The following is a 27,872-nucleotide window of genomic DNA, read 5'->3' on the forward strand; positions in this document are numbered from 1 at the left end:
GAGACCATTCCATCATGCTTTTTTAGCATTGAAAGTATATAAAACAGTCAGTTTAACAGAATTAACATGGTTATCAACCAACTGACCTACGATTTATTTAAGTTCTGTAGTATATATACCCAAAAGGAAGATGCCAAACGCGGAGCTGCATTTGATGACGAATAAAATAGGGTTTTTGCAGTTAAAGTACAAACAATTGTTACATTGTATTTGCGTTTTTTTTAATCAATATCTTTGATAATCGAACTTCCAAAGCATCCCTAACGGCCTTACTCACTTTCACAATTTCATCATGGCATTGGCCAAGAAAACAGTCCAGGTGAGATTATTTCTTAATGTAGAAATACTGTTTCGAGCGAAAGGTTAGTTTGTAATTTGTATCTCTGTGTCTTTATATATTTCTTTCTTGTAACCTGATTTTATTTCCGAATTATGTACCGCATTATTACATGCATGGGATCCTCAGACTGAAATAAACATAACTACGTTAATGCATCTCATTCTGATTTTATGTGGTTTGTGTCGAACACAGTATATAAAGTCTAGCACGACCTCCGAAAAAAAAAGTAAAAACAGATGTATTATGAAAGGACAATTCAAATTCACGGCGAAAAGTAGAAATTTTCGTTTGCAAAATCTAATACAAGTATTGGCGGCAGGTTTAAAGCTGTTGTGATCTGTCTCAACTCATCTTGCTTCCGTCGGTCTGCCTGTCTGTATCTATCAACTCTCTACATTTCCATCGTCTTAACCAAGTTTGTCGGGGCAGGTGTTATGGAGTGTTAAAGTAATTCTTAAGTGAACCGATTTCATTTCACATTATTGAAACCATGTACAATCGGCTTTGACACATTTACCGGCGATGTGCAAACAAGGGTTATTTCTTTTTGTGATGTTTCTGTATTTTTTTTCGTCACAACTACTATCACCATATATGCATGTCTTTCAAGGATATAAACTTAGTTGAGATTTTTATTATCGGAAATTGCATTATAGATCATCTTACAAAAAGTGCTGGTGTCATGATTGTAGATTGTAGCTTTTTAAACTCATAGTATGCAATATGAATATCTAAGTGCGTAAACTTGTAAGGGGAGTTAGAAGATTGTTGTAGATTTTTCTAATTTGTAGGAGACCTTGCCATAACTTGAAGTTCTACGCGGAACAGGAACATATATATACATTTATATTGTTTTACATCTGTCCGTCCATCAGTTTGTCAGTCACTAGTGATTGTAGATTGTTGACAGGGTAGATTTAAGCGGTTTCTGCTAGAAACTTTCATTTCTCGCTAATTTTACCTCACAATAGATCGAAATGCACCCCTTAATAAGAAGAATATTTCAATAATTTTACCTCAAAATTTTTTTTCCCTCGCTCCGCTCGGCGATTATAGAAAAAATTTGCGCCCCCCTAATCTAAAATCCTGCATCCGCCCCTGGGACCATGCAGCGGCAACCACAAATTTAGACAAACTACAGTAAAGAGGGAGTTCTACTATCACTCATTCTTTCAAAGAACAACTAGAGAGTTTAATAAACTCCCCAAATATGTAGTGGAGTCACTAGATGACTTCAGAGCCATGGTGAATACCATCTCCTCAGTTGACCCACCCACATCAAAGTCATCTGAATTAGACAGCAGATACCAGTGTATTGTAGTTGTAATTAAGCTTCATATTTTATTTTAAATACTATCCAGTTTTCCCCGGACTACTAGTTTCTTTTTGGCCAAAGGAGTGGCCTCCTGTTTGCTTGAGATGCGCCCGGCTCAGTTACAATTTATACTTACTTTACTACAGAGTTCGACTCGTAACAGGGAAGAAGAAGAAAAGTCAAATATACGGAAACCTCTCCATACGACTTCCACAAACAGTCATCTTTTTAAAATGAGCAAATACAATATGTTACAATGCAAGCAGCCATGTCTTAAAAAAAATGATAGTAAGTATAGACTCGTGTCAAATTGTTATAAATATAGATTTCATGTCCGAGCCACTTTTAAAATGGTTCAAAATGACCAAAATGGCATGTTCCTAGATCTCGAATTCAACATTCATACTCTAAAATATTGTAAAAAAAGGTAGAAATAAATGTAATTTTTACTTAATATATGAGTTCTTTTTAGTATTCAAAAGTATGTTTAGCGCCAACATATTTTAATAAACAGTTTTTCATGACAAAGAATTTTTAATTCTAGCAGGTGTGTCCCTGACAAATGTCCACTACGAAACGAAGTCATTAAATTTTGAGAATAAACAGTTTAATATAATCAATTTTTGCAAGAAATGGATTGGATATGGCAGAAGTGATGATTTTATAACGGCAGTTAAATTGTTGCCAAAAAATGGACCAGATGTACTAATTTTTCTTATATCCACTAAAACAACCGGGTTAAACTCTCATTCAGTATCTTGTTTTAAAATTATGAAAACATCAGTGAACAGCTTAGTAGTGCTTTGGTGAAAATAATATTTTTTTGTTTCTTTTGCTATATAGGGATTACTGATTATGATGGGGGGGGGAAGATAAAACATGTCCACTACGGAACGGTTACAAGTTAGAATAATAGGTTTGATATTTACTACGAAACTTTTTGTCCACTACGAAACTCATCATAATGTCTACTACGTAACATGAGTTGTACCTTTATTTGTGAAGTACTGTCAAATCTTTATCGATTAAAACATGGTTCTCCAATTCAGAAAAAATGAGATCCTTCCAGTATATAATTACATTTGATGTATGTTTCATTATAATTCTTTATTTTGATTGGCTAACTGCATATCATTTGTTATTCCGTAAGCAATTGTATCAGTCAATAAAACTTTTCATTCATGATACCACGTGGTCCCACAATAAAGTGCACTGGTGAATAAAATACAAAAAATATAAAATTCGTATTTTCGTGATCATAGCAAAATAATGTAATTATAAGTATTGAATGCTTCTTTTTGTAACTTTATAGGGTTGTAAAAGCGTTGACCGTGCGCACATTTTTAGTATGAAGCGCTTCCGCGCTTCATACAAAATGTACTTCGGTCAAGGCTTTTACACCCCAATAAATTTACAAAAAGAAGCATTCAATTCTTAAATATAAAATAAAAGATTAGAATGTCAATAGGAGACATTACTGAAATGCCAGCATATGTGCGTTTAGCAGCAGTTTCGTAGTAGACATAAGAAACAGAATATAAATTTGGAAGAGAAAAATCAGTCTGAAGAGATTGCATTTACAAACAGGTCTATAATAAAATAACTCTTGAAATTAAATTTTAGACAGCTTGATTTTTCATTTTTAGGTCTGAAAATTGCACTTTTATTGAAAAACACTCACAAAATATACACACATATTTATAAGAGTTGTATATTAAAGAAAAATCATTTTCATTTCCCACTAGCATTTCCTCAAATAGAGCTCTCTGTATAATGTGCAACTTCGTCTTGAGGATTGTATAGTGAAATCGATTTTTTTATACAGAATTTTAAAAAACATCCGTGAAGTCGCGTCGTATTTGCCACGCGTCCTCTCCATTTTTAATAAGAGCAATAAGTCTTCAACAATCGCGTTACGAACGTGGCAATCCAATTTTCCATTACTACAAATCCAATAATGTAAAGCCACGACACACTAAAGGGAAGTAACTTTAAAAAGCTGACAAATCAGTCTTTCTGTCAAAGGGACATAATTCATATATCTTCGGAATATTTCTTATTGTTCGGAGTACATCTGGATTTTACTCTAAATAACGCCATTTTGTGATGAGATGTCAAACCTAAATGTTTTGAAAATGAGAACGGTTTTGTTGACTGGGTTAAGTTTTGTTCTTACAGGAGCAGTAATTGGAAATGCATACTACCAAAAGAAACAGTTTTATCCTTCTGTTGTTTACATTACCAAATCGAACCCCAGTATGGCTGTAAGTGAAATTGGAACGTCTGTATGATGCTATCCGTGACAGGACCATGTATACATGTATCTGTTGATTTGATCGACATGAATTGACACTTAATCGTACACTTCCCTCTCGGTTTCTTGATGAATTCAACAAGGCAATGTACCTTTTTACCTTGTTGGATGAACAAAGCACTACCTAAAATGGATGTGCTTGTTTCACAATGACAATGTCATCATGATCAACATAGTCCAACAACAACAATACTGTATATAAGTAAAATTATACATTATAGATAGTCCAAATATATCCTTTGTTAAATTTGACGATAGTCTATAATATGAACATGCATTGAATGGACTGTTTAAGGAGAAAGAAACGAAAAAAAAAAAAAAAATTGTTCAATACACCCAGGGACATATATATAAGTCCTTGATACACCTAATCGCTATTTATTCCATTCCAGATAAGTTCTAAAAATACACAAATTTTTCATCCAGTTGAAGCTATCTGGGACCCTGATTAAACAATTAACCATGCATGATACTTTTTAATGAGACCTGTTTAAACTACCGTAAATACTTCAAACAAAGTATTTGTTTACTTTAATTTTAAGTTCGAAAGAAGTGGATCATACTATATCAAGGTTTCTTGATGATTGATATCTCAAGTTTTTTCTCCCTCAGCTCACTACTGATGACCTCCATTTTATGGCTGGTGACCCAAACAGGAAGTTGTATAAATGACTGTTTTTCCTGGAATGGACTAAATAGCGATAAGATGTATGCTAACACAGAAACAGTGGTACATTATTATTAACCCTTACCATGCGTTGACCATCATTTGACGGGCGTACCCAAAACACTGTTATCTGGCTCCAATGGTGTTCCATACTTTTAGAAGTCCACTTTATGATACTTATGTAAATTTATGCATGTTCTGTCAACCTGAGGCTATCCATATTTATGTTTCACATGTATAAGTTGCATTTTGAGCACAAATACGGACTTGGAAAATTGCAATCAGCTGAAACTCTGTTTTCTGGAGGGGTGGGCTTCATTTCTGAAAACAATTTAGCATGGTTAAGGGTTAAAGCCTTGAAGGCGATACTGGTTGTATACTACCGGTAATTGGAAAACAATACTAGCAATGGACCCATTCTGAGATATGGTAGTCAGTTAGTTATTTCTGTCATTTGACTTCAATCCCCACATGACTTAATTTAGGCATTTTCACTTCCAACTTATTTTATATATATACATCCATGACATCATGTACATGGGAGACAACTTCTTTTGGCACTAACTCATCTTTCAGGTCGTGTCATTTAAAAGTATCTTCTGAGTGCTATTTTAAATATTTAATTAAATGTATTAAGTGAATGGGTGAAAAAGTTTGATGTTATACTGCTTGAAATATTTGAGAAATAAATACCTTTTTGATCATGGTGGTGGTTTACCTTAACCCTTCAGTCGTATGGACATTGAGATTTCGTATCTACGGATCATAGATAATGATGTCATTTAGAAATGTGTAAAGATGATCTTTTCTTGCAAAAGACATGATTTGATGAGAAATAGCCTATACCATCAAAAAGACAATTTTTATACATTTAAATGATGAACAGTGCAGGAAGACATGATATGGTTCAATGCCCAAAGTTAGTTTGTACTGAATTTCAAATTCAGTACAGATAAAAAAAATAAAGGATACTTTAATGCATGCTTTTAGACACACACATTCATATATACATTTGTTTATATGTTTGAAAATTGTACAAATGATTATGCATATTCATGTATGGACAATTTTTGAACTTAAAATTTACTGAACTAGATCATACATGTACCTTGCAAATGTTAAAAATATAGAATTTATTATTATTTCAGATGTTGTATATTCAGGCCTTTGTCTTTGTTATACTGATGGGTAAACTGATGAGGAAAGTATTCTTTGGTCAGCTTAGACCTGCTGAAATGGAGGTAATGATTTAATCACCAAAGTAAAACTGAGATGTTCTGAACTAAGTGATAATTGCCATCAGAGTTGATAAAATTCATATGTAGATTGGAAGCTTAAAATGTATATACATGTATAACCAAAATGCACCACAAAGAATAGACAAAAAATTCTAAGACATTATTTTGGCTGACAGTCATTGGATTCATAGGCAGAATTAGATATGGGGCAAGTTCCCCTTCCCCCATATTTATTTAGCTAAATCTATGATTATTTATGGAGCTACATATATGGTTATTGTATATACTTTTTACATGTCCTGATCAAAATGTTGATTAGTTTGGGGACCCTGGCACCCCTTTTTTTTAAAATCTTGGATCCTCAGTTTTATGTTAATCTACACAAGTATTTTTTTTATATACTTAAAGATAAATGAAATATGTCCTAACTTGCATAAATAAATTTGTCAGATTTAATTTTTTTTCTTTTGAAAATTTGAAAAAATCTCAGTTACTTTAAAATATACAAGACATTTGTTTTACATCCTTATTAATCCACAAGTTTTTGAAAGTCCAAAGAAAGTAAGACATTCATACAAGGGAACAGTAACAAATCTGGATGAAGATTGAAGAAGGGAGATAACTCTACTCCCCAAAATTAGTAACAGTTGCCTAACTATGTAGTTTTGTCACACAATTAATATATATAAGTATGTTATATTAAAATGTTACACAATATCTGCAATTCGATAAAAAATAAACGCAATATTTAGCTAGTCAAACTAGCTTCATCAAGCGAGCATCTATCATGTCTATTCAGCATGTTCAGGAGAAATAGTAGATGTGAAATGTACTAGATAGAAACTTTTGCAGATTGTATTGGTACATGAATGTTGATGCCTTGTAATCTATTCAAAATTATGATAAACATGACGAAGTTCAAGACTATTTGATTTCAAAATAAATAATATTAAATATAATAAAGAAGATGTGGTATGATTGCCAATAAGACAACTATCCACAAAAGACCAAAATGACACAGACATTAACAACTATAGGTCACCAGAAAGATGGTTATACATGTATTGCGAAAACCATTTTCTATTGAATAGAACCTATTCTAATTGCGAACACTCTCAATATTCTTTATTAGATCTGCATACAGTAACTTTTTTCCTCTTATTTATATTTTATAAATTATACATTATCATTGGTAGGTATTAACAATGGTTGTTTATCTATTTCAGCATCTGATAGAGAGGTCATGGTATGCAGTAACAGAAACCTGTCTAGCCTTTACAGTATTTAGAGATGACTTTAGTCCCAGATTTGTAGCTCTTTTTACAATTCTTCTCTTTCTTAAATGTTTTCATTGGCTAGCAGAGGATAGAATAGACTATGTAAGTGTTTGCATTGAAGTCAGATTACTTTAAAACAATAGAAATAATTTTATATATGGAATTGTTAGCAAACATGACATGCATGATGTGAATACCTGTAACCTAATCTCAAATTACAGAAATGTTAAAAATTTGGAAATGTAAATTTTTAGTAATTTTTTTTTGCATTTTAAAAGATATATGTATTTACAGATGGAGAGAAGTCCTGTTATTTTATTACATTTATCATATATCTACAGATGGAGAGAAGTCCTATTATTTTATTACATTTATCATATATTTTCAGATGGAGAGAAGTCCTGTTATTTTATTACATTTATCATATATTTTCAGATGGAGAGAAGTCCTGTTATTTTATTACATTTATCATATATTTACAGATGAAGAGAAGTCCTGTTATTTTATTACATTTATCATATATTTACAGATGAAGAGAAGTCCTGTTATTTTATTACATTTATCATATATTTTCAGATGGAGAGAAGTCCTGTTATTTTATTACATTTATCATATATTTACAGATGAAGAGAAGTCCTGTTATTTTATTACATTTATCATATATTTTCAGATGGAGAGAAGTCCTGTTATTTTATTACATTTATCATATATTTACAGATGGAGAGAAGTCCTGTTATTTTATTACATTTATCATATATTTACAGATGGAGAGAAGTCCTGTTATTTCATTACATTTATCATATATTTACAGATGGAGAGTAGTCCTGTTATTTTATTACATTTATCATATATTTACAGATGGAGAGAAGTCCTATTATTTCATTGTTGTTTCATTTGAGAGCAATAAGTAAGTGATGAGTTAAAGGTTATTTTAATTTGGTGTATCAATTTCTAAAGACATACTTGTAAAAGTAATTATGTGTATACTTTCACAAATAGATGCAATAGTAATTTGTTTATCGAAATTATAAACCAGAAATTTACAAATTTACAAAAAAATGTTTTTCTTGTGGTTATTTCTTTTCAAATCTTTGAAAACTATTTGTCTAGTGCAAATCAAATCAAATCAAATCAAATCATTTTATTGGTGTAAAATCCAAATATTGGATTGTTACCAGGACAAACAAGACAATCATTACAAACATATAATATATAAATTTAAACAACATTCATATTCTTATAAGACTATATATTTAAATGTTTTGGAGGAGGTGATACCTTTGCAAATTAAAAGTTCAAGTACAAACATTCATATTAATGCAATTGTTATAAAATATATCATTACAAATACTATAAAATAGTATACGTACACTAGTTTTTCTTATCAGCTAGGCTGTTTCTTAATACATATAAATCATTTACTCCCTTGACAATAATTTTAGTTACGTCATACTCATTAAAAGTAAACATAAATACAAATTTTTCCTCATCAGACATTTTGGTGAAATCTGGAATTATATTCTATCATTCTTGAAAAAGTTTTTGCCTACATTTTTCTAAAATTTGACATTTTAAAGTAAAATGATATTCATCTTCTACATCCTTTTTACAGAGAGGACATAATCTTTTTTCTAACAGTAATTTACGGTGTCTACCCTGTTCAATATTTAGATAACTATTACTTATTCTTATTTTTATAAAATTTGATATCATGTATCGATCTAAATCTATTAATAAAAAAAATTCTAATTTGTATTCATTTTTTAATTTTCTGTATGTTCTTAAATTGTTTCCATTTGGGTTATTTTGGTCGTTAAAAAGACTGTCTTTCCAGAAATCTGTATACCTTTCAGCTAATTTTTTACCTACAGATTTTATAAGGCATTTTTTAGAGAATGTACATTGATTTTCCCATACATGATTAAACCCTATTTTTGAAAGAGCATTTTTTAATTTGACCGCAAAACCATTATTTAAATTTAAACTACATTTATAGGCATTTGAAGCATAACTATCTTTTTTTGCATTTATCAAATGGCACCAATAGCCAACCGAAGCCTTAACAGCATCAATAGCAATAGGTAACATACCTATTTCTGCTAAAACTGCTGTGTTTACTGCAGCTTAATTTACACCAACAAGATATTTAGCAAATTTTATTTGGATTTTTGATGGTAAAAAAGACAAATATCTACATTCAAGACTCGAATTATCTTTAACTAACATATTAAGTGCCCATATTTCACTGCAATAAAGTAGTATAGGTTTTAAACAACTTTCAAACAGTTTTAAATGTGGATAGATATTAAGTTTATCTGAGAATAGGAGCTTTCTAATGCAAAACATTGCCTTGGAAGCTTTTTTGCAGAGATGATTGACAGCATAAGTGAAAATTCCTGAGGGCTTAAATAAAATACCCAAATATTTATATTCATTGGTCAAATCAACTGTGTGTTCATTAAATGTAAAGTTATAATTTTTAAGGACTTTACCTGATTTATTAAAAATCATAACATTAGTTTTGTTTAGATTTACAGTTAAATTCCACTTATCGCAGTAAGTGTTGAGTTTGTCTAAACATTGTTGTAAGCCAGACTCTGATTCAGATATTAACACTAGGTCATCTGCATATAATAAACAAGATACATTTTTATCATTTAATACAGTAGGGTCACAAGAGCTGTCAAATATGTTAACTAAGTCATTTATATAAAGAGAGAACAATGTAGGGCTTAAAATGCACCCTTGCTTTACACCAACTGTGGAGCTGAAGGATTGTGTTAACCCTTCACTGAACTTTACTGAAAATTGAACCTCTCTATACATGTTCCATTTATATTATAACAGCACAGTTTGTGAAAAAGTGCATTTCTATTTATTGTGTCAAAAGCTTTTTTAAAGTCTACAAAACAGACCAAAATTTTCTTTGATGATTTGAAAGCCTTGTCAATAATAGTTTTAAGTGTTAAAATATGATCACTTGTTCTGCAACCACTTCTAAATCCAATTTGTTCATTGCAAACTATATTATTCTTCTCCAAAAACTTTTCTAATCTATTCTGTAAAATTCTGCTAAAAAATTTCCCTAAACAGCTTGATAGGGCTACTCCTCTATAATTTGAGGGATCATTAAAGCACCCTCCTTTAAAAATTGGTTTGATAAAATTTTCTCTCCAACCAGCTGGATAAATCCCAGACTTAAATATAAGATTAAATAACTTAACATATATATCTGTATTAACTGAACATGATATTTTTATCATCTCATTTGTAACACCATCAGCTCCACAAGCTTTATTATTCTTTAATGATTTTAATGCAAGTATCACCTCCTCAGTTGTCATGTCATAATTGAGAATATCAGAGCTAAATTGATCAATAAACTTATCATCATTAGAAAAATTATCCTTCTGATTTACATTCATAAGCTTTTTAAAGTATTCAAACCATTCCTGATGAGTAATATTTGAACTAGGATCAGAATTTGTATTGGATTTTAAAGAATTTATGGCTTTCCAAAAATCTTGAGGGTTGCGTTTTTCTGCCTCCAAAATATTATCCAGAACTTTTTGACGAAAAATTTCTATATTTCTTTCTTACTAGCCTATTATACTCCTTTCTCTGTTGTAATCCATATAATCTCAAAGTTTTATCCCAAGGTGTCTCACACAACCTTCTACTTAAACATTTAACATTTCTGTACATAGTTTCACACTCCCCATCATAATATGGTTTCTTTATTTTTCTACGTTTCACTCCTTTTTTATCTCTACTCTTTGCATTACCCACAAAAGCTGCATTATGAAGCATAGAGGATACTTTTGAAACAGTTTCATTTACCCCTTTTAAAAGTGGACTGTTGGGATCCCCCCCCCAAAAAAGTGCATGACAAGATATAGTCCTGTGTTGACAAATTAGATATTTATTTTGTATAATTTTGATTATTAGTATTACTTAACAATTTAATTGACAGAATTGAATATGTCATTAGTCTTTCATGTATAACATTTACTTTTTTTTCAGCCTTAATTACATTGCTTGGAATATTAGATCTGTATTTTATCAACCATGCATACTATAGTACTCTGGTGAAAGGAGCTTCTGTCCAACTTGTGTTTGGATTTGAGGTAATTGTTCATATAAAATAAGTCTATTGGAATTCTGTAAAAGGGTTCACAAAAAGCTAAAATTGATCCGTATATTTTTATCTTTTTCTTCAAACCAAAATACTAGAAATTTTATATACATATATATATATATTGACCAACATATTGTAATGTCAGTTTTGGTCCAGTTTTTCAATAATTTATAAAAGTTTTTAATATAATTAATTTTGGCTGCCATGCTTGACCTTGAATATCTTTAGTTATTTAGTTGAGAGTACACAACAGCCATGCTGTTTAAAATAAATTGATTAATACCGACTGAAGGTAACTGTTGTTAGTCATCCAATACATTTACAACAGTGTGAAAAAGTAGATTCCTACTGGTCAAAGTGGTTTCATGAAATGTGTATTATTGAACACTATTTTAGTGGCCTCCATTTTATAAAAAGAAGCTTTATTTAATTTTCAATAATGTTCATGTACAAATGTAGATGTAAAAACATAGTCGTTGATAAAAGTCAACAAAAATAAAACACTTACAACAATCATAACCTTTAAGAGGCTGTCCAATTAAATATCAGGCAAATCCTATGATATGGGTGGCACAACATAATTTTTTTCCCACTGAAATTTTGGTTCCAATGCAATGTTTCTATCATACAACGGATATAAATATCAAAGATATTTTTTGAATCAACACTGGATGGCTCAGAAAATTATTTTAAAGTTCACTAACAACGCAACAAAATTTTGTATAAAATGAAGAGTTATCTCCCCTTTTCAACGACTTCAGTGCTTTCTATGTAATTTTTTTCTCTTTATTTGTTGCAGTTAATAAAAATATAAAATTTAACTTTGAGAAAGAATGAATTTGTGATATGAAATAGATGAACAAATTTTGAAAACAAAATATGTCATGTGCCATCCACTGCCTGGTTTTTCTATGGACACCCTCTTAAAAATAGATAAGTTAAAAAGTCTTTAAATAATTTGTAATTATGATGATAATATATGTAGTTCTCTATGATTTTTGCAGCTTTTCAACTTTGATGTTTATGAATACTAATAACATGTCTAATGCATGTAACATGGTTATTTTAATTTCAGTATGCTATTCTTCTGACAGTGTTATTTATGGTGTTTGTGAAGTATATATTACACACATTAGATGCACAGAATGAAAATCCATGGGAAAATAAAGCGGTTTATTTGTTGTATACAGAACTAGTATTAGGTAAATATTGTTTTCACCCTACTGTTCACATGTTTTCCGTCTTGTAAGGCAGTGGGTGGATAGAACACACTGTGTAGGTCTTCTGTAGGGTTAAGATGGTGCAGTGTTGATATATTGAACCTTTAATAATGAGGGGTGTAAATTAAATGATGGTATATGTCTGAAAAAAATTGAATAGAAATGTTTAAAGTAAATGATACATGTATTGCAATAAAACAAACTCTTCCATTTACTTCTCTGATGAATAGAGGATAGCTTTAAGAGCCAAGATAAGTCTTTAATGTGGAGGAAATGGGAGTGCCCAGTGAGGACCATTTCAACTGTAAAGGAGAATGACATCTCATTATCTAGAAAGGATGGCAACTCAATTTTTATAGTTATTATTTTCAAGAAAACTGATTTTTACCGATAATAAAAAGAGATTTTATATATATATGCTTCCTTTTTCACCAGTTTTAAAATATTTCAGTGTGCTGTTCATCAGAAATATAGATATACAGATTTAATGAAGTTTGAACTATTATGTTAACGTATAAATTAGCTTTCTTATTATCTATTCTAGGTTTCATTAAAGTTGTATTGTATTTGGCATTTATGATGATCATGATTAAAGTGCATACTTTTCCATTGTTTGCCATTAGACCAATGTATTTATCACTCAGGTAAGCTACCATTATCTCCTGATTTTCAAACGTTTTTAAGGTGGTACATTACACAACAGGGAGATAACTCTTTAAAATCAGCTGAATGTTTTAATCATGTTCTATTGTTAAGGAAATATTAAGCTTCTTGATGATCTAAATTAGTGTCTGTTAAAATGCTATATATCTAATGAAATTTTTTCCAATAAAGTGTGATTCAATTTCTTTGAAATTTAATAGCCCCGCAACAAAGCTGTCGGTGCCATATAGTTTTACCCTTGTCCGAAATTATAATTCTGTCATTCTGCAACTAACCATTACACAGATTTTTTTCTAAACGCCTTCAGATATTGGGCTGAATTTTGGTATGTGAGTTAACCATGATGAGTTACAGCTCAAGTTTTGTTCCTTTCCGCCAATTTTTGCCAAAATTACAGACTTTGGACTTTGATAAATTGTTGAAAATCACAGTAATATGGAGTTTTTTTAAAAGATTTCAGATATTGGGCTGGTTTTTGGTATGTGAGTTAACCATTATGAGTTACAGTTCAAGTTTAAGTTTCGTTTCGCTCCACTAATTTTTGCCGAAATAACGGGCTTTGGACTTTGATAAATTGTTGAAAATCACAGTTGTATAGACTTTTTTCTAAACACTTTCAGATAATGGGCTGATTTTTGGTATGTGAGTTACCCATGATCACGTATAGATCTAGTTGAAGTTTTGTTCCACGCCGCTAATTTTGGCCAAAATTATGGGTTTACAACTTTGAAAATCACAGTTATAAGGGCTTTTTTTCTATACGCCTGATTTTCAACTGATTCTTGATATGTGAGTCTACCATCAAGTTTGTGTCCACATGTGTTATTCAAATTGCAGATTTTTCAACTTTTAGAGACGGGGCCATTTATAATGTCGCTTTGACACATCTAGTTATATTTTTATCAAAGGGTCAAAGTAAATATTTTGTCAAAATTTTAGGAAAATTAAATGAGCCAAATTGGTTTTAGTTCAGGTGTTTGGTACCACCTTAATTGAAATTGAAATCTAGAAATATTTTTATGAACCATTCATATTTAAGGAGGAAACTATAAATCAATATGGAGATGTGGTATGGTTGCCATCAAAACAACTATTCATCAGTCAAAATAAAGTGGTATAAAGAACTATAGGTCACCATAGAAACTTCAACAATAAGTAAAACCACTACAATATAGTCGGCTATAAAAGACTCATAGATGAAAATATGTTAAAAAATTTAGAAAAGAGAAAAACCAACAGCAGAATTTGTGATAAAATAATCAACAAAATATTTTTATGAAAATGATATAGTGAACTCTTTATGTGAGGATGTTATTTGGTTCATGAGGGTTTTCACTCAGCATGATTTATTACGTACCAAATGTACCAAAATGACCATGACTTATATGATCATGGTAAAGTTGTGACAGTATTTTATTTTATACATTATATGGATAAAATTTCAAACTAAATGTACTTTTTTTTCCAGGGGATTTAAGAAAGCCTTACATGATGTGATTATGTCAAGGAGAGCCATAAGAAACATGAACACACTGTAAGTCACACACAAATCACTCGTTTTTGAAAGTGTTATCTGAAAAAGAACCTTTCCTTGTGTTTAATTACAATGCCTCCACAAGTGATTCAGTCTGATAACATACCTTTTATATCTTGTATAGAAGTTGCCATCTAAATCAAAGCTTTGAATTTTTTAAATTGTTTTTTTTTTCTTAATATTTTTACACTGAGAGTGATGGACTTGTTTTTATGCCTCTGCAAATGGTGCAGATTAAGGTTTACTGTAGTCAATCTCTACATCCTTCTGTATGTCCCAAAATTGGTTTCCATTTTCTAACTATAGTTTGCCGCATACAAAATGTACTGAAACTTGTACATAGTGCTTATCAGGGCTCAATTTTCTTTGTCCAGCATTGACTGTTTACTAAAAAGGGATCAGAACCAGACCAAGTATGACAGAAATTATTATTTTTGTCGAGCCTGCGACTTTTGTTGCAGAAAGTTAAGATTTTTTGTAATGTTAAATTCTCTTTTATTATAAGTAATAGGATAACTTTATTTGATATGTGCATACATTGCAAGGTCCTCTTGCCCGTCAGACAGTTTTCACTTGACCTCGACCTCATTTCATGGATCATTGAACAAGGTTAAGTTTTGGTGGTCAAGTCCATATCTGAGATACTATAAGCAATAGGTCTAGTATATTTGGTGTATGGAAGCACTGTAAGGTGTACATGTCCAACTGGCAGGTGTCATCTGACCTTGACCCCATTTTCATGGTTCAGTGGTTATAGTTAAGTTTTTGTGTTTTGGTTTATTTTTCTTATACTGTTTGCAATAGGTCTTCTATATTTTGTGTATGGTATGGTTGTAAGGTGTACAGGTCTACATGGCAGGTGTCATATGACCTTGACCTCATTTTCATGGTTCAGTGGTCAAAGTTAAGTTTTTGAGTTTTGGCCTTTTTTTCTAATACTATATGCAATAGGTCAACTATATTTGGTGTATGGAAATATTTTATGATCTACATGTCAGTCGTGCAGGTTTTATTTTACCATGACCTCATTTTTTACGGTTCATTGCTCAGTGTTAAGCTTTTGTGTTTTGGTCTGTTTTTCTTAAACTATAAGCAATAAGTCAATTTTATTTGTTATGTATGGAAGAATTGTTAGCTGTACATGCCTACCTGGCATGGTTCATCTGACCTTGATCTCATTTTCATGGTTCAAAGGTCACTGTTTAGTTTTCTTGGTTTATGTTAAGTTTATGTGACAGTTGTAATAAAGCTTTATTATTACGACTATCAACATAATATCAATGATTAGTAAAGAAGGCGAGACATTTCAGTGTGTGCACTCTTGTTACAATAATAACTACAGAAGCATGAATGAAACAGCTGACAAGAATATTGATCCCAAAATGAAACATTACACTTTCCACATGCATTAACAGACTTTCCATTATCAATTTTATTTTGGTTAGATCTGATTGATTAATGTATATAATTTATATGGATTTTTTCCAAATATTGATTCAAGTTGCTTAACTCTGAAACAATTACTAGTGCCCAGCAAGATTTTTGTACTCAGACTAGAGAATTAACCAATCAAAATACAGGATTTGGTGTTATGAGTTGATTTTTGTGCTCTGAGCACTGAGCAAAGTTTTGTGACTTCAAGGCCTGGTGCTTATTACTACCACACTCAGATTGTGAGAAATTTGTGTGGTGTCACTTCCACTGTTCTTGAGTTATCTCCCTTTGTAGATTTGGCAAATTCTTTCAATTTTCCCAGTTTGTACAAATTAAATGGACTAATTCGTTTTTTAGGGTCATCTATAAGATACTGTGAATAACTTTTCAAACCTTCATAGAATTTACAAAACTTTTACAGATGTTTCTATGTAATCAAGGCACAAAGGGCAAACTTTTTTATTTTTTTTATTCCTTTTGTATGTTACTGGTAAATGGACTTATTTGTCAATCAGCATCTTGTTTTGACACATGACAGCAGTAATCACAGATGAGACACACGGTTCAAAGGAACACTTTATGAATCTTATATTATTTTTAGAAGATTTGTAGGGATCATAAGGGATGGTCTATATTTATGCTTCAAATCTCTTTATAATTCAGTTATCCAGATGCCACACCAGAGGAGCTACAAGCTGGAGATCATACTTGTATTATATGTAGAGAGGACATGCTTGAATTCAGCAAGAAACTTCCATGTAACCATATCTTCCATACAAGCTGTTTACGGTCGTGGTTCCAAAGGCAACAGACATGTCCAACATGTAGAATGGATGTTCTACAAGCTCCAAGACCACAGCAAGTGCCACAAACACCACCACCACAACAACAACAGCCACCTCAACAACCACAAATGCCACAAAACTGTAAGTATTGTAATTATTATTAATCTTTGAAATCTTAATTCTTTTATCAGTATTAATAGGGCAGTAGACAATTTACAGCATTTTCATTACTGAATGAGATTTTACCTGTCATTTTTGGTAATGTTTGTTTAGCAATAATGTATTTACTCCTCCTGAGATGACTTTTTACTATGATTTCATTGTCTGCATTTTAATCATCCCCTGTTTCTAACATAATTGTAATCTGTATGTGGAATGATTTTTCAAAAACTCAAAATGGCCATGTTTTAAAGTTGCAAAATCTATGAATCAGAACTTCCTGCTATTAGGTTCTGTCATATTGTTCCTCCTATAAATGAATAAAAATAAATAATAACAAATCAAAAGTGCAAAAGTTTGAAATGCATTTTATAAGGTTTCTCTGTGACTAGTTTATTTTGTTTTATTAAGTATATTTAAATACATTTACATGGCACCTGACTATTTGACTTTGTATTTACAGTATTTCAAGGATTTGCCGGTATGCCACCTATACCAGGATGGCCACCACAGCAACCTGTACAACAACCAGGTATAAAAAAGGCTTGTCAACCAATAAAATCTATATTTAGACTGAAGAACTTACTTTATTTTTATAATTCCCTCAATAACATTGGAAAGTATTGTAAATTCAGAAATTATTGCTTGCATTATTTATGTTATTCCGATTATGTCATTTTAGACTTAAACGTGATTTTAATTTTTTGTCCTGTTTTCAAATTGGTCTACATTAAGGTCCAAACGGTCCAAAATTAAACTTAGCTTGATTTGAACAAAAATTGAATTTTTGGGGTTCTTTGAAATGCTGATTCTAAATATGTACTTAGTTTTTTTATTATGGGCCCAGTTTTCAAGTTGGTCGAAATTGGGGTCCAAAATTAAACTTTTGTTTGATTTTAACAAAAATTGAATATACGAGGTTTTTCAATATGCTGAATCTAACCATGTATTTAGATTTATGATATTTGGGTACGGTTATCAAATTGGTCCATAGCCATGTCTAAAGGGTCCAAAATTGAACTTATGTAATTTCATCAAGAATTAAATTCTTGGGGTTTTTTGATATGCGGAATCTAACCATGTATTTAGATTTCGGATATTGGAATACCACAAAGGGATGGTAAGAATTGTCTTTGGGTGTTGTGGTTCAAACGGTTAAGGAATAAGATGCAAAAAAGGGGGGAAAAGGGTTTCCAGGTTAATGGACAATTACTTAAGTACAAAAAATAATTTAAAAGTTGAAATTCATTTGAATATCACACCTAAACTGCTTTTAAATTAGGTAGATTGGAAATTTGTCAAAAACTTTATTGATAATAAATTCAATTAGAAATTAGAAATTTGCGAATAAATGAAGTTTAATGAACTTCATTGGAAATTTGCCAATATAAAACGTTAAATTGGAGTTAACTTTCTTTGTCCAGAATGGTTGTTCAATTTTTCTCATTTCAGATTTCAGAAATTAAAAGAAAATTTCTTCAAATATTTTTGTTTTTTGAGAGGATTAATATTCAACAGCATAGTGAATTGCTCAAGAGCAAATAATTTTTTTAAGTTCATGAGACCACATTCATTCAAGGTCAGAAACCTATGCTGTGTCAACTATTTAATCACAATCCCAATTCAGAGCTGTATCCAGCTTGCATGTTGAGTCCATACTAGTCCCAACCGTTGAGGGTTCGACCTCTGCGGTCATATAAAGCTTCGCCCTGCGGAGCTTTTGGTTTTGTCATGCTTGAAGATAACGACTTGATATATGTCATACAGTTTACACCATGACAAGTTATAGATCAAATTATAATTTGGTTCAATTCAAACAAATGTTAACCAGTAAGGGACTATGTATTGCCATGCATTACTCACAGAATGCTTGATTGTTACATATTTCTATCTAAAAATAGCTCGTTATAAAAATTTAGTGTTTTTAAACTTGTAAAAAAAAAAAAAATTCATTAAAATGTTTAATCAGAGTATCAGGCCACATTTGATGCTTATATGCAAACATGCGCTGATTAAATTATGTTACTATCAAAAGCTATAATCAGATAACTTTATCTTTTAGGTACAACAGGAGCATCTACAACTGGCACCCCAGCTACACCAACCACACCTAACGCTCCAGGGAGTGGAACTCATACAGTATCAGCCACTGGAACACATCCATCAACAACATGGCCCACAGCAGTACCAAATATGCCACCCTTCATGCCACCAATGTTTCCATTTGTTATGCCATATGGTGGTCAAGGTAATATGTCAAACTAACATAGTGTAGCAATATTGATGTTTTCTCCACAGTAATAATACAAAATTATCAATATCTCCTTTTGTGAAAGGTTGAAGTTGGACAAATACTATTAACACATATCACTGCAATTTACACTGTACAACTGACAGGTTTCATTTGACATTTCATTTGATTTGACATTCCATTGTTGACAACTCTGTTCTATCTATATATATTTACAGTACGTTTACAATTCATATAAATGTAATATTTCATTGAATGAAATTCACATCACGTCATGCTGACAAGACAGAAAGTGGATAAATAAATATCGCCTGAAAAATTGCCATCATCAAATTTTTGTCAGCAGTTTTTAAATATTTGTACCAAATTTCTTGTATTGTACTCTTCTCAGACATGCACTCTCTTTATGTTATACCTTCATGTGTAGGTAATTCTAATATAACACCCTTCTTTCACTTTGAAAACAATAATTCTCACGAAATATGTTTGACACATGCATACAAATTTACTGCTTACAGTCACATTATTTTCTTTTGTCCTGGTAAATTATATATATTTAAAAGTTTATTAAATATTGTTAATCAAACATCATATAATTTCCCTGCTATTAGTATTTATTTTTGTTTTGTTTCAAATTTAAGCAAACAACCAACTAGTTTTGTGTATTTTTTTCTAGCTATCTTTTAACATTAAAAATGATTTATGTTTTCAGGAATGCCTTTACCACCAACAAGACCTGAAGGTTTAACTGATGAAGAATTAAAAAATATGGAAGGCCAAGAGAGACAAAATGTAGAAGCCAGAATACAATGGCTAAGAGATATTCAGTGCCTTTTAGATGGTGCTATGATACTGATACAACAATACAACACAGTAGCATCACAGTCTAGGTACAATTCTTTACATGTCTCCAGACATACATATAGTTATGTAATAAGTAGAGTGGAAAAAAATCACCAAACAATTTAAATAAGATAGGGCAGCTCCTTATTACTATTTTGTTCAGTTTTATATGATATTAAGTGAATTATATTTGGTATGTAGTTGCATGGAATCATTAGCTTTAAGCACACTTATTATTTACATAGATAACTCAGAATTTAAGTCCTTGATGAAATGTTGTGACTGTCAGCCTTAAAATTTTAAAATGGCATAATGCTAAAATAATAAAATTTATTGGTTCTAATTTTAAACTTTCTCTCCAACTTACAGTTCTCGATTGATTTTAATGATAAAAAATATTAAATGTTTATATCAACAATATTTTAAATAACATACAGTTAGACCAATCAAAACATTTGAAATAAGACATATTACAAAATTGCCAATGTCAGTTGTTTGTAAAGTTTGCTTCTAAAATGTTGCATGACATCTTGAAAATTTTTGTATAATGGCTTTGGGATTAAAATTACTGCATTTCTTTAATTCTGAGAAAATAATTTAAGTTTTCGTATAATCCAGAAATGTAAAATTTTTATTTCACTGCAATTTATACCCTTATACCCTTATCCAAGCAATTCAGAATAGATATGAAAAGTTTATATCATAAATATTTTGAATTAAAAAACATCAAAAATGAATGCTGATTGAAACATTCTTTGGGCTGTTGTTCTATAACAATAGGTCAGGAATGATTCCATAACAATAGGTCAGGAATGATTCCATAACAATAGGTCAGGAATGATTGATTGTATTTGCACACAACATCTATTAGCTATATGATTCTGGTTGGCAAAGGAAACACTTGTATTTAAAGACTACTGATCTTTTCTTTCAGCATACCTAATATAAATTTATCTGGTACACCCAGTAATAATACCCCAACAGACACAAATAAAGCTTCTTCATCTAGTAGGGAGAAGTCTAAAGAAGCATCACCAGTAGTTAACAATGATAGAGATTTAGGTAAGATTAAATATTTATTAGATGTTTGTAAAGTTAATGGAAAAAATATTGATATAGTCAATGCATTTATTTTCTACCTCATTTCATTCGTACTGAAATAAATATTTTCTGATCTAACTAAAATAAACAACAAACAAGAAATAAGGTTGTGGGTTCGTTACAAAGATCACATAAATTTTATATAATCAAAGAGTCAAACAAACAACAATAAAGATCAAACGTATGTATCAATGTCAAAATATCAAAATAAGCACCAAATGTACAAAGCAATGTCTAGATGGAGGGGGAGGGAGGAAAAGCTAATGCAAACTGGAATATATAATAACACATCCTTTTACCTTTGTAACAAACGTCTCATTTATCAAACAGACCCACACACATTCCTTATATACCATCAACCGAAACCGTCCGTGCAATCACATAACCCGGGAAAATACACACTGTAAGGGAAAAACCCCTTAATGATATACCATCACATTCCTTACAATTTTTTTTTTCATACCATCACATTCCTTACAATTTTTTTTTCATACCATCACATTCCTTACAAAAAATTATTAAAGACTTTCAAAAACATGTTTAAAGGAGTAACCTGTGAGGTTATGACATTTTGAAAAGAACAAGAAATATTAGAACAAATTGACATGGTAATACAATAACAAAAATTAACCAAAAAAATATAACATGTTGAAAAGCTAGACATACAAGTTGATATTATCATTGTCCAAGTGAAATGATATTTTTAAATTTTACATTTGTAAACCCTGAAGATGTGCATTAAGGGAAATTATACCAGTTCATCATGTTAAAGGGGAGAGAATGGAATTCACTTACTTCAATATACTAAAAGTTTTGCAGGGCAAGGGGTATCTGTTTGTGATTTTGGTCATTGATTAAATTTGTTTTTATTTCAGTTAAAGATTTATCAGAATTAGAAGGAGCTACAGGCTATACTCCGCCTATAGAAGAAATGATACCCACCTGGGAAGATCCAACACAAGAAGAACATGAGGATGAACAGCATGAAGTGCGAAGAAGACGATTAGAAAAGTTTTCACACCCTAGTCCTGATAATCATACTATAAAAGAGAAGGCAGCCACAGACTAAAACAATAGCTTTGACTAGCTTAAATATTAATTCATGCATCCGGAACACACCTTGCCTGAAATGACAAAAAAAATCTATCTTAAAAAACAATTTTGCTAATTTTAAGTTTGCAAATGTTGAGTCCAACAAAAATTATTTGAATTATCATTTTTTTCAGCATTGGTATTTTTATACGACCGCAAATTTTGAAAAAAATTTCGTCGTATATTGCTATCACGTTGGCGTCGTCGTCTGCGTCGTCGTCTGCGTCGTCGTCGTCGTAGTCGTCGTCCGAATACTTTTAGTTTTCGCACTCTAACTTTAGTAAAAGTGAATATAAATCTATAAAATTTTATCACAAGGTTTATGACCACAAAAGGAAGGTTGGTATTGATTTTGGGGGTTTTGGTCCCAACATTTTAGGAATTAGGGGCCAAAAAGGGCCCAAATAAGCATTTTCTTGGTTTTCGCACTATAACTTTAGTTTAAGTTAATAGAAATCTATGAAATTTTGACACAAGGTTTATGACCACAAAAGAAAGGTTTGGATTGATTTTGGGAGTTTTGGTTTCAACAGTGTAGGAATTAGGGGCCACAAAAGGGCCCAAATAAGCATTATTCTTGGTTTTTGCACAATTACTTTAGTTTAAGTAAATAGAAAATAATGAAATTTAAACACAATGTTTATGACTACAAAAGGAAGGTTGGTATTGATTTTGGGACTTATGGTCACAACAGTTTAGGAATTAGGGGCCAAAAAGGGACCCAAATAAGCATTTTTCTTGGTTTTCGCACCATAACTTTAGTATTAGTAAATAGAAATCTATGAAATTTAAACACAAGGTTTATGACCATAAAAGGAAGGTTGGTAATGATTTTGGGAGTTTTGGTCCCAACAATTTAGGAATAAGGGGCCCTAAGGGTCCAAAATTAAACTTTGTTTGATTTCATCAAAATTGAATAATTGGGGTTCTTTGATATGCCGAATCTAACTGTGTATGTAGATTTTTAACTTTTGTCCCTTTTTCAAATTGGTCTACATTAAGGTCCAAAGGGTCCAAAATTAAACTTCGTTTGATTTAGACAAAAAATTAATCGTTTGGGTTCTTTGATATGCTGAATCTAAAAATGTACTTAGATTCTTGATTACGGCCCAGTTTTCAAGTTGGTCCAAATCGGGGTCCTAAATTAAACTTTGTTTGATTTCATCAAAAATCGAATAAATGGGGTTCTTTGATATGCCAAATCTAACTGTGTATGTAGATTCCTCATTTTTGGTCTTGTTTTCAAATTGGTCTACATTAAAGTCTAAAGGGTCCAAAATTAAACTTAGCTTGATTTTAACAAAAATTGAAATCTTGGGGTTCTTTGATATGCTGAATCCAAACATGTACTTAGATTTTTGATTATGGGCCCAGTTTTCAAGTTGGTCCAAATCAGGATCTAAAATTATTATATTAAGTTTTGTGCAATAGCAAGTCTTTTCAATTGCACAGTATTGCGCAATGGCAAGAAATATCTTATTGCAAAATATTGTGAAATAGCAATTTTGTTTTTAATTAGAGTTATCTTTCTTTGTCCAGAATAGTAAGCAAGAAATATCTAATTGTAAGAATTTTTTTATTTGGAGTTATCTTTCTTTGTCCAGAATCAACTTAAATCTTTGTTATATATACAATATACAATGTATATTCACTTTTTACTACCAACTGATAAATTAAAATAATCTTTACCATTCAGTGATAACAAGCAGTTTTTTTACATCTTAATATTTTATGCTGTATTTAAATGAGTAGTTATTGTCGCAAACTCCATTAGAAATTTTAATTGAGATTAGTTTTGGAATAAGGGAAAGGGGGATGTGATTAAAAAAATTGGGTTCAATTTTCTCATTTGAAATTTCATAAATAAAAAGAAAATTTCTTCAAACATTTTTTTGAGAGGATTAATATTCAACAGCATAGTGAATTGCTCTAAGAGAAAACAAAAATTTTAAGTTCATTAGAACACATTCATTCTGTGTCAGAAACCTATGCTGTGTCAACTATTTAATCACTATCCAAATTTAGAGCTGAATCCAGCTTGAATGTTGTGTCCATACTTGCCCCAACCGTTCAGGGTTCAACCTCTGCGGTCGTATAAAGCTATGCCCTGCGGAGCATCTGGTTTAAAATGCAGACACTTTCTTGATCTCTGTAAATCCAATTAGCATGTTATTTTTCTGTGTCATGAATGTTGCTTGGGCATATAGATTTACCCTTGTTTGTACGTCTCTCTGGAATAAGCATTCAATATAAAATATGGAGATGTGGCTTGATTAACGATGATTCAACCAGCCAACAGGGTCCAAATGAAATGGATTGAAGCAGTTATAGGTCATCTTAAAGCCTTTAACAATAAGCAAAACTATTCTGAGATAACTGTAAAATCAGCTATGATAAAAAAAAAATGTAGGACTTAATTTGAAACAACTCAAATGAAAAAACCAATGGCCTAATTTATGACAAAACAAGAAATGAAAAACAGATATAGCACCAAATCTCAAAAACCATAGTTCACCAAAATTCACCTTGGTAATCTTATTACATATTAGAATTTTGTTTTAAAAATAATGAAGTCACCTCATCTACATTTATTTGCATGCTTGTATAATTAATGTATTTATGATAATAACATCTGCTAGATCTTTGTGGAACATGGTAGTAATTTTAATGAAATATTTTTTCCATAAAAATATATAGTGTCCACAAATGAATTTTATACACATGTTTAGGAGGGACTTATTATGAACTAATCTCCCTCAATTTGTCCTTTCATCAATTCATTGTACAATAACTTAAATTTGCTTTCACCAATTTTCATGTACTGTGGATTCATTATTATTCGTTGGATACCAAATTAATGAATTTTCATTGGAACAGAAAAAACACAAATTTAGAAGTTCATTGTATTTTAATTTGCTGTCTGATTATTTGCAGACCAAGAAAACCAAGAAATCAAATATCCATGAAAATGCAAGTTTTCCTCAATCCCTGATAATTGGTACCCACACAAATAAATGAATCCACAGTAATTTTAACACAAAATTCAGTTTGACTGAAGTAAGCTCACTTTGAATATTATATCAGGCACAAAATCAAGTATGTTTATATTGATTTCCTCTGCTCCTTTTAAAGTTTTCTGGCATGGGTTTCTAGAGTTGCAGACTTTAGTGGTCTGATTTAAGTATATTTTTCTCATGTTGTATCATAACTTGAGTTTGATTGGATTGATTTACTGACAACTGTTTCAATTGATTAAAATAATTTAGCATTTTATTTAAACAAATTTCTGATAAATCATTCCAGAGTTATGGGACTTTGATTGTTAGATAAATGATAGGAATTTTAATATTTCATACACTGGCTCTAGTATGCTTTGAACAAATAACTACAAACTTCACACTATGGTTGTACAATTGCTTTAAATTTTGAACATTTACTAGTTTATCATGCTCAGTTTATATGTTGAAACGAATTTTGTCATTTTATTTGTAAACAACTGTATCTGTTTCAATATTTTAAACATCATCATATATAGAATTGTTGACTTCTGTAACCATTGTCATTAATACTTGATCTTTTTAACTATATTTTGCATAGACATATACATGCTTTAAATTGAATGTTCTTTGCTATTCTGGTTTATGTACCAGAGTGTCAAAAGGCTGTTTTTCTTTGTTTTAGGTAAGGTGTGTTCCATTCTGTGTTACAAATGTACTATAGAAACCTAACAAATCTAGTGCAATTAATGTAAGCACTCTTTGCCAATTGCTGGTAGTTAATGGTTTTCATACTTAGCGTGATTATGGGGTTTTTTGTGGGTCTTATCTGTTCCTAAGTAGCATATCAGGTGAAATTTAAGTATTGTCACTATAAACTTCAAATCTTTTATTATGATTTCATTTTAATAGTATCTGACAATGATAAATAACATTTCAAAATTATTTTTTGCATTTCCTATAAAATCTCATGTGCCTTGTATGCCATATACTAGGGCAGAATTGATTTGAAGTATTGGTTTCAAAAATGCTAGCAAAACTAGTGCTACATACATTTTTCCTGTTATGATTTCTTTAATCTTTTTATTGTATTACTCAGAAAAAAATTATGTATATTATATGAAGTATCATCGGGATTTTTTAGTTATTGTCTGATTCTGCTTTTTGTTTAATTCTCTCTCTCTCTCTCTCTCTCTCTCTCTCTCTTTATATATATATATATATACACAGACGTACTTATGTATATATATATATATATTGGACAGTATGCAGAGTAATAATACATCCTTTACATTTCACATTTTTGGTTGAAACATTTCGGATAATGAAGGTAATTACTTTGAAGAAATTAAGAAACAAAAGGTCAAAATAATAATGTCTAAGATGAATGAGTTTCTGTTATATGCAATTTGTTCCTGATTTTTAAAATTTAATCTCCGTTTACACTCATTTAGATGTTCCTAAAAATATCAGATCTCCATTTCATTCATACTTTCTTCACCCATACATTGTACCAGTCTCTGATCTTTGAGTGTTTATGTATAACTGATCATTGAGGTGCTAGCCATTTATCATTCCATTATTGTATGGATGTGTGACTGTATATATAGGCATGTGTGTGCGTGTGTGATAGAGGTCCATTAATTTTATTCTAATATATATAAAGTTTGTTATAAATGAGAGAGTTTGTGTATAGTTGTTTATTTTATAGACGACTTTGGCGTATATTTCTTATGTCACAATGTTTATGTTGTTATTTAAGAATCAATAGGTGTAACTCATTCATTTAAAAAAATAGCTTGAGATTGGTGTGTGGAAGTTAATCGTGATTTCAAAATTACTCCAAAACAGTTTGATAAAGATGGTGTTTTACATTGATAATGTTGTGGTGGATTCATTTATAAATAAAAGCCACAATTTTTACCAATTGAATAACTTCGCTCTCAAAGTAGTTCTATGAACCAAACAAACTGTAATATGTAAAAAAAAAAAAGCTTCAAGTTATTATTATATGAGTGATTTGATTGAATGATATATATGGTATTACCTGTATTGTAAAGATGATGGTCAGGGCTTGTGATCATCTCATTATCATCATTATGTTGGATATATGAGGTAGTTTGTTGTGTCAGATAATTGATGAATGTAAAGCCATGATGAAAGTACATTGCTGAATAAAAGGAAAATATAGATATACAGTTTTGTCATTATTTTACACTTTTTGAAAAAAAGTTCGACTTGAAAAGAGAATTATTTAATTATTTTGTATTGAAGCAATACAAAATGATTTTCTTTTCCAGTCTAAATTCTAAACCATCTTCACTAAAACTTCTTGGAAGAAAGTTTAGTTTAATGTCATAATTAAGCACATTTTTTTTTTTAAATTTGGGTCCTCAACGCCCTTCAATTTTGTACTTGTTGGGTTTAAAAAACCATTTTGATCTGAGCATCACTGATGAGTCTTAATGGAAGAAACACACATCTGGTGTATTAAATTATAAACCT

General features: G+C 30.8%; 2 protein-coding genes across 2 annotated transcripts in view; both read left to right on the forward strand.

Annotated features, from left to right (window-relative positions):
• Positions 1-27,872, forward strand: part of LOC134710313 (protein stum homolog) — a 338,001-nt gene that overhangs the window by 136,293 nt on the left and 173,836 nt on the right. The window lies entirely within an intron of this gene.
• On the forward strand, positions 3,710-27,561 carry LOC134710306 (E3 ubiquitin-protein ligase synoviolin B-like). The gene is made up of 14 exons (XM_063570612.1): positions 3,710-3,919; positions 5,785-5,877; positions 7,101-7,253; positions 8,010-8,058; positions 11,175-11,278; positions 12,365-12,491; positions 13,054-13,153; positions 14,641-14,706; positions 16,804-17,066; positions 17,548-17,616; positions 19,147-19,332; positions 20,048-20,225; positions 21,113-21,240; positions 22,155-27,561. The coding sequence occupies exons 1-14, from the start codon at positions 3,767-3,769 to the stop codon at positions 22,346-22,348; spliced, it is 1,863 nt and encodes a 620-aa protein (XP_063426682.1). The 5' UTR covers positions 3,710-3,766; the 3' UTR covers positions 22,349-27,561.

This window comes from Mytilus trossulus, chromosome 3 (genome assembly GCF_036588685.1).
Source record: "Mytilus trossulus isolate FHL-02 chromosome 3, PNRI_Mtr1.1.1.hap1, whole genome shotgun sequence".
NCBI classification, from domain to species: Eukaryota; Metazoa; Mollusca; class Bivalvia; order Mytilida; family Mytilidae; genus Mytilus; species Mytilus trossulus.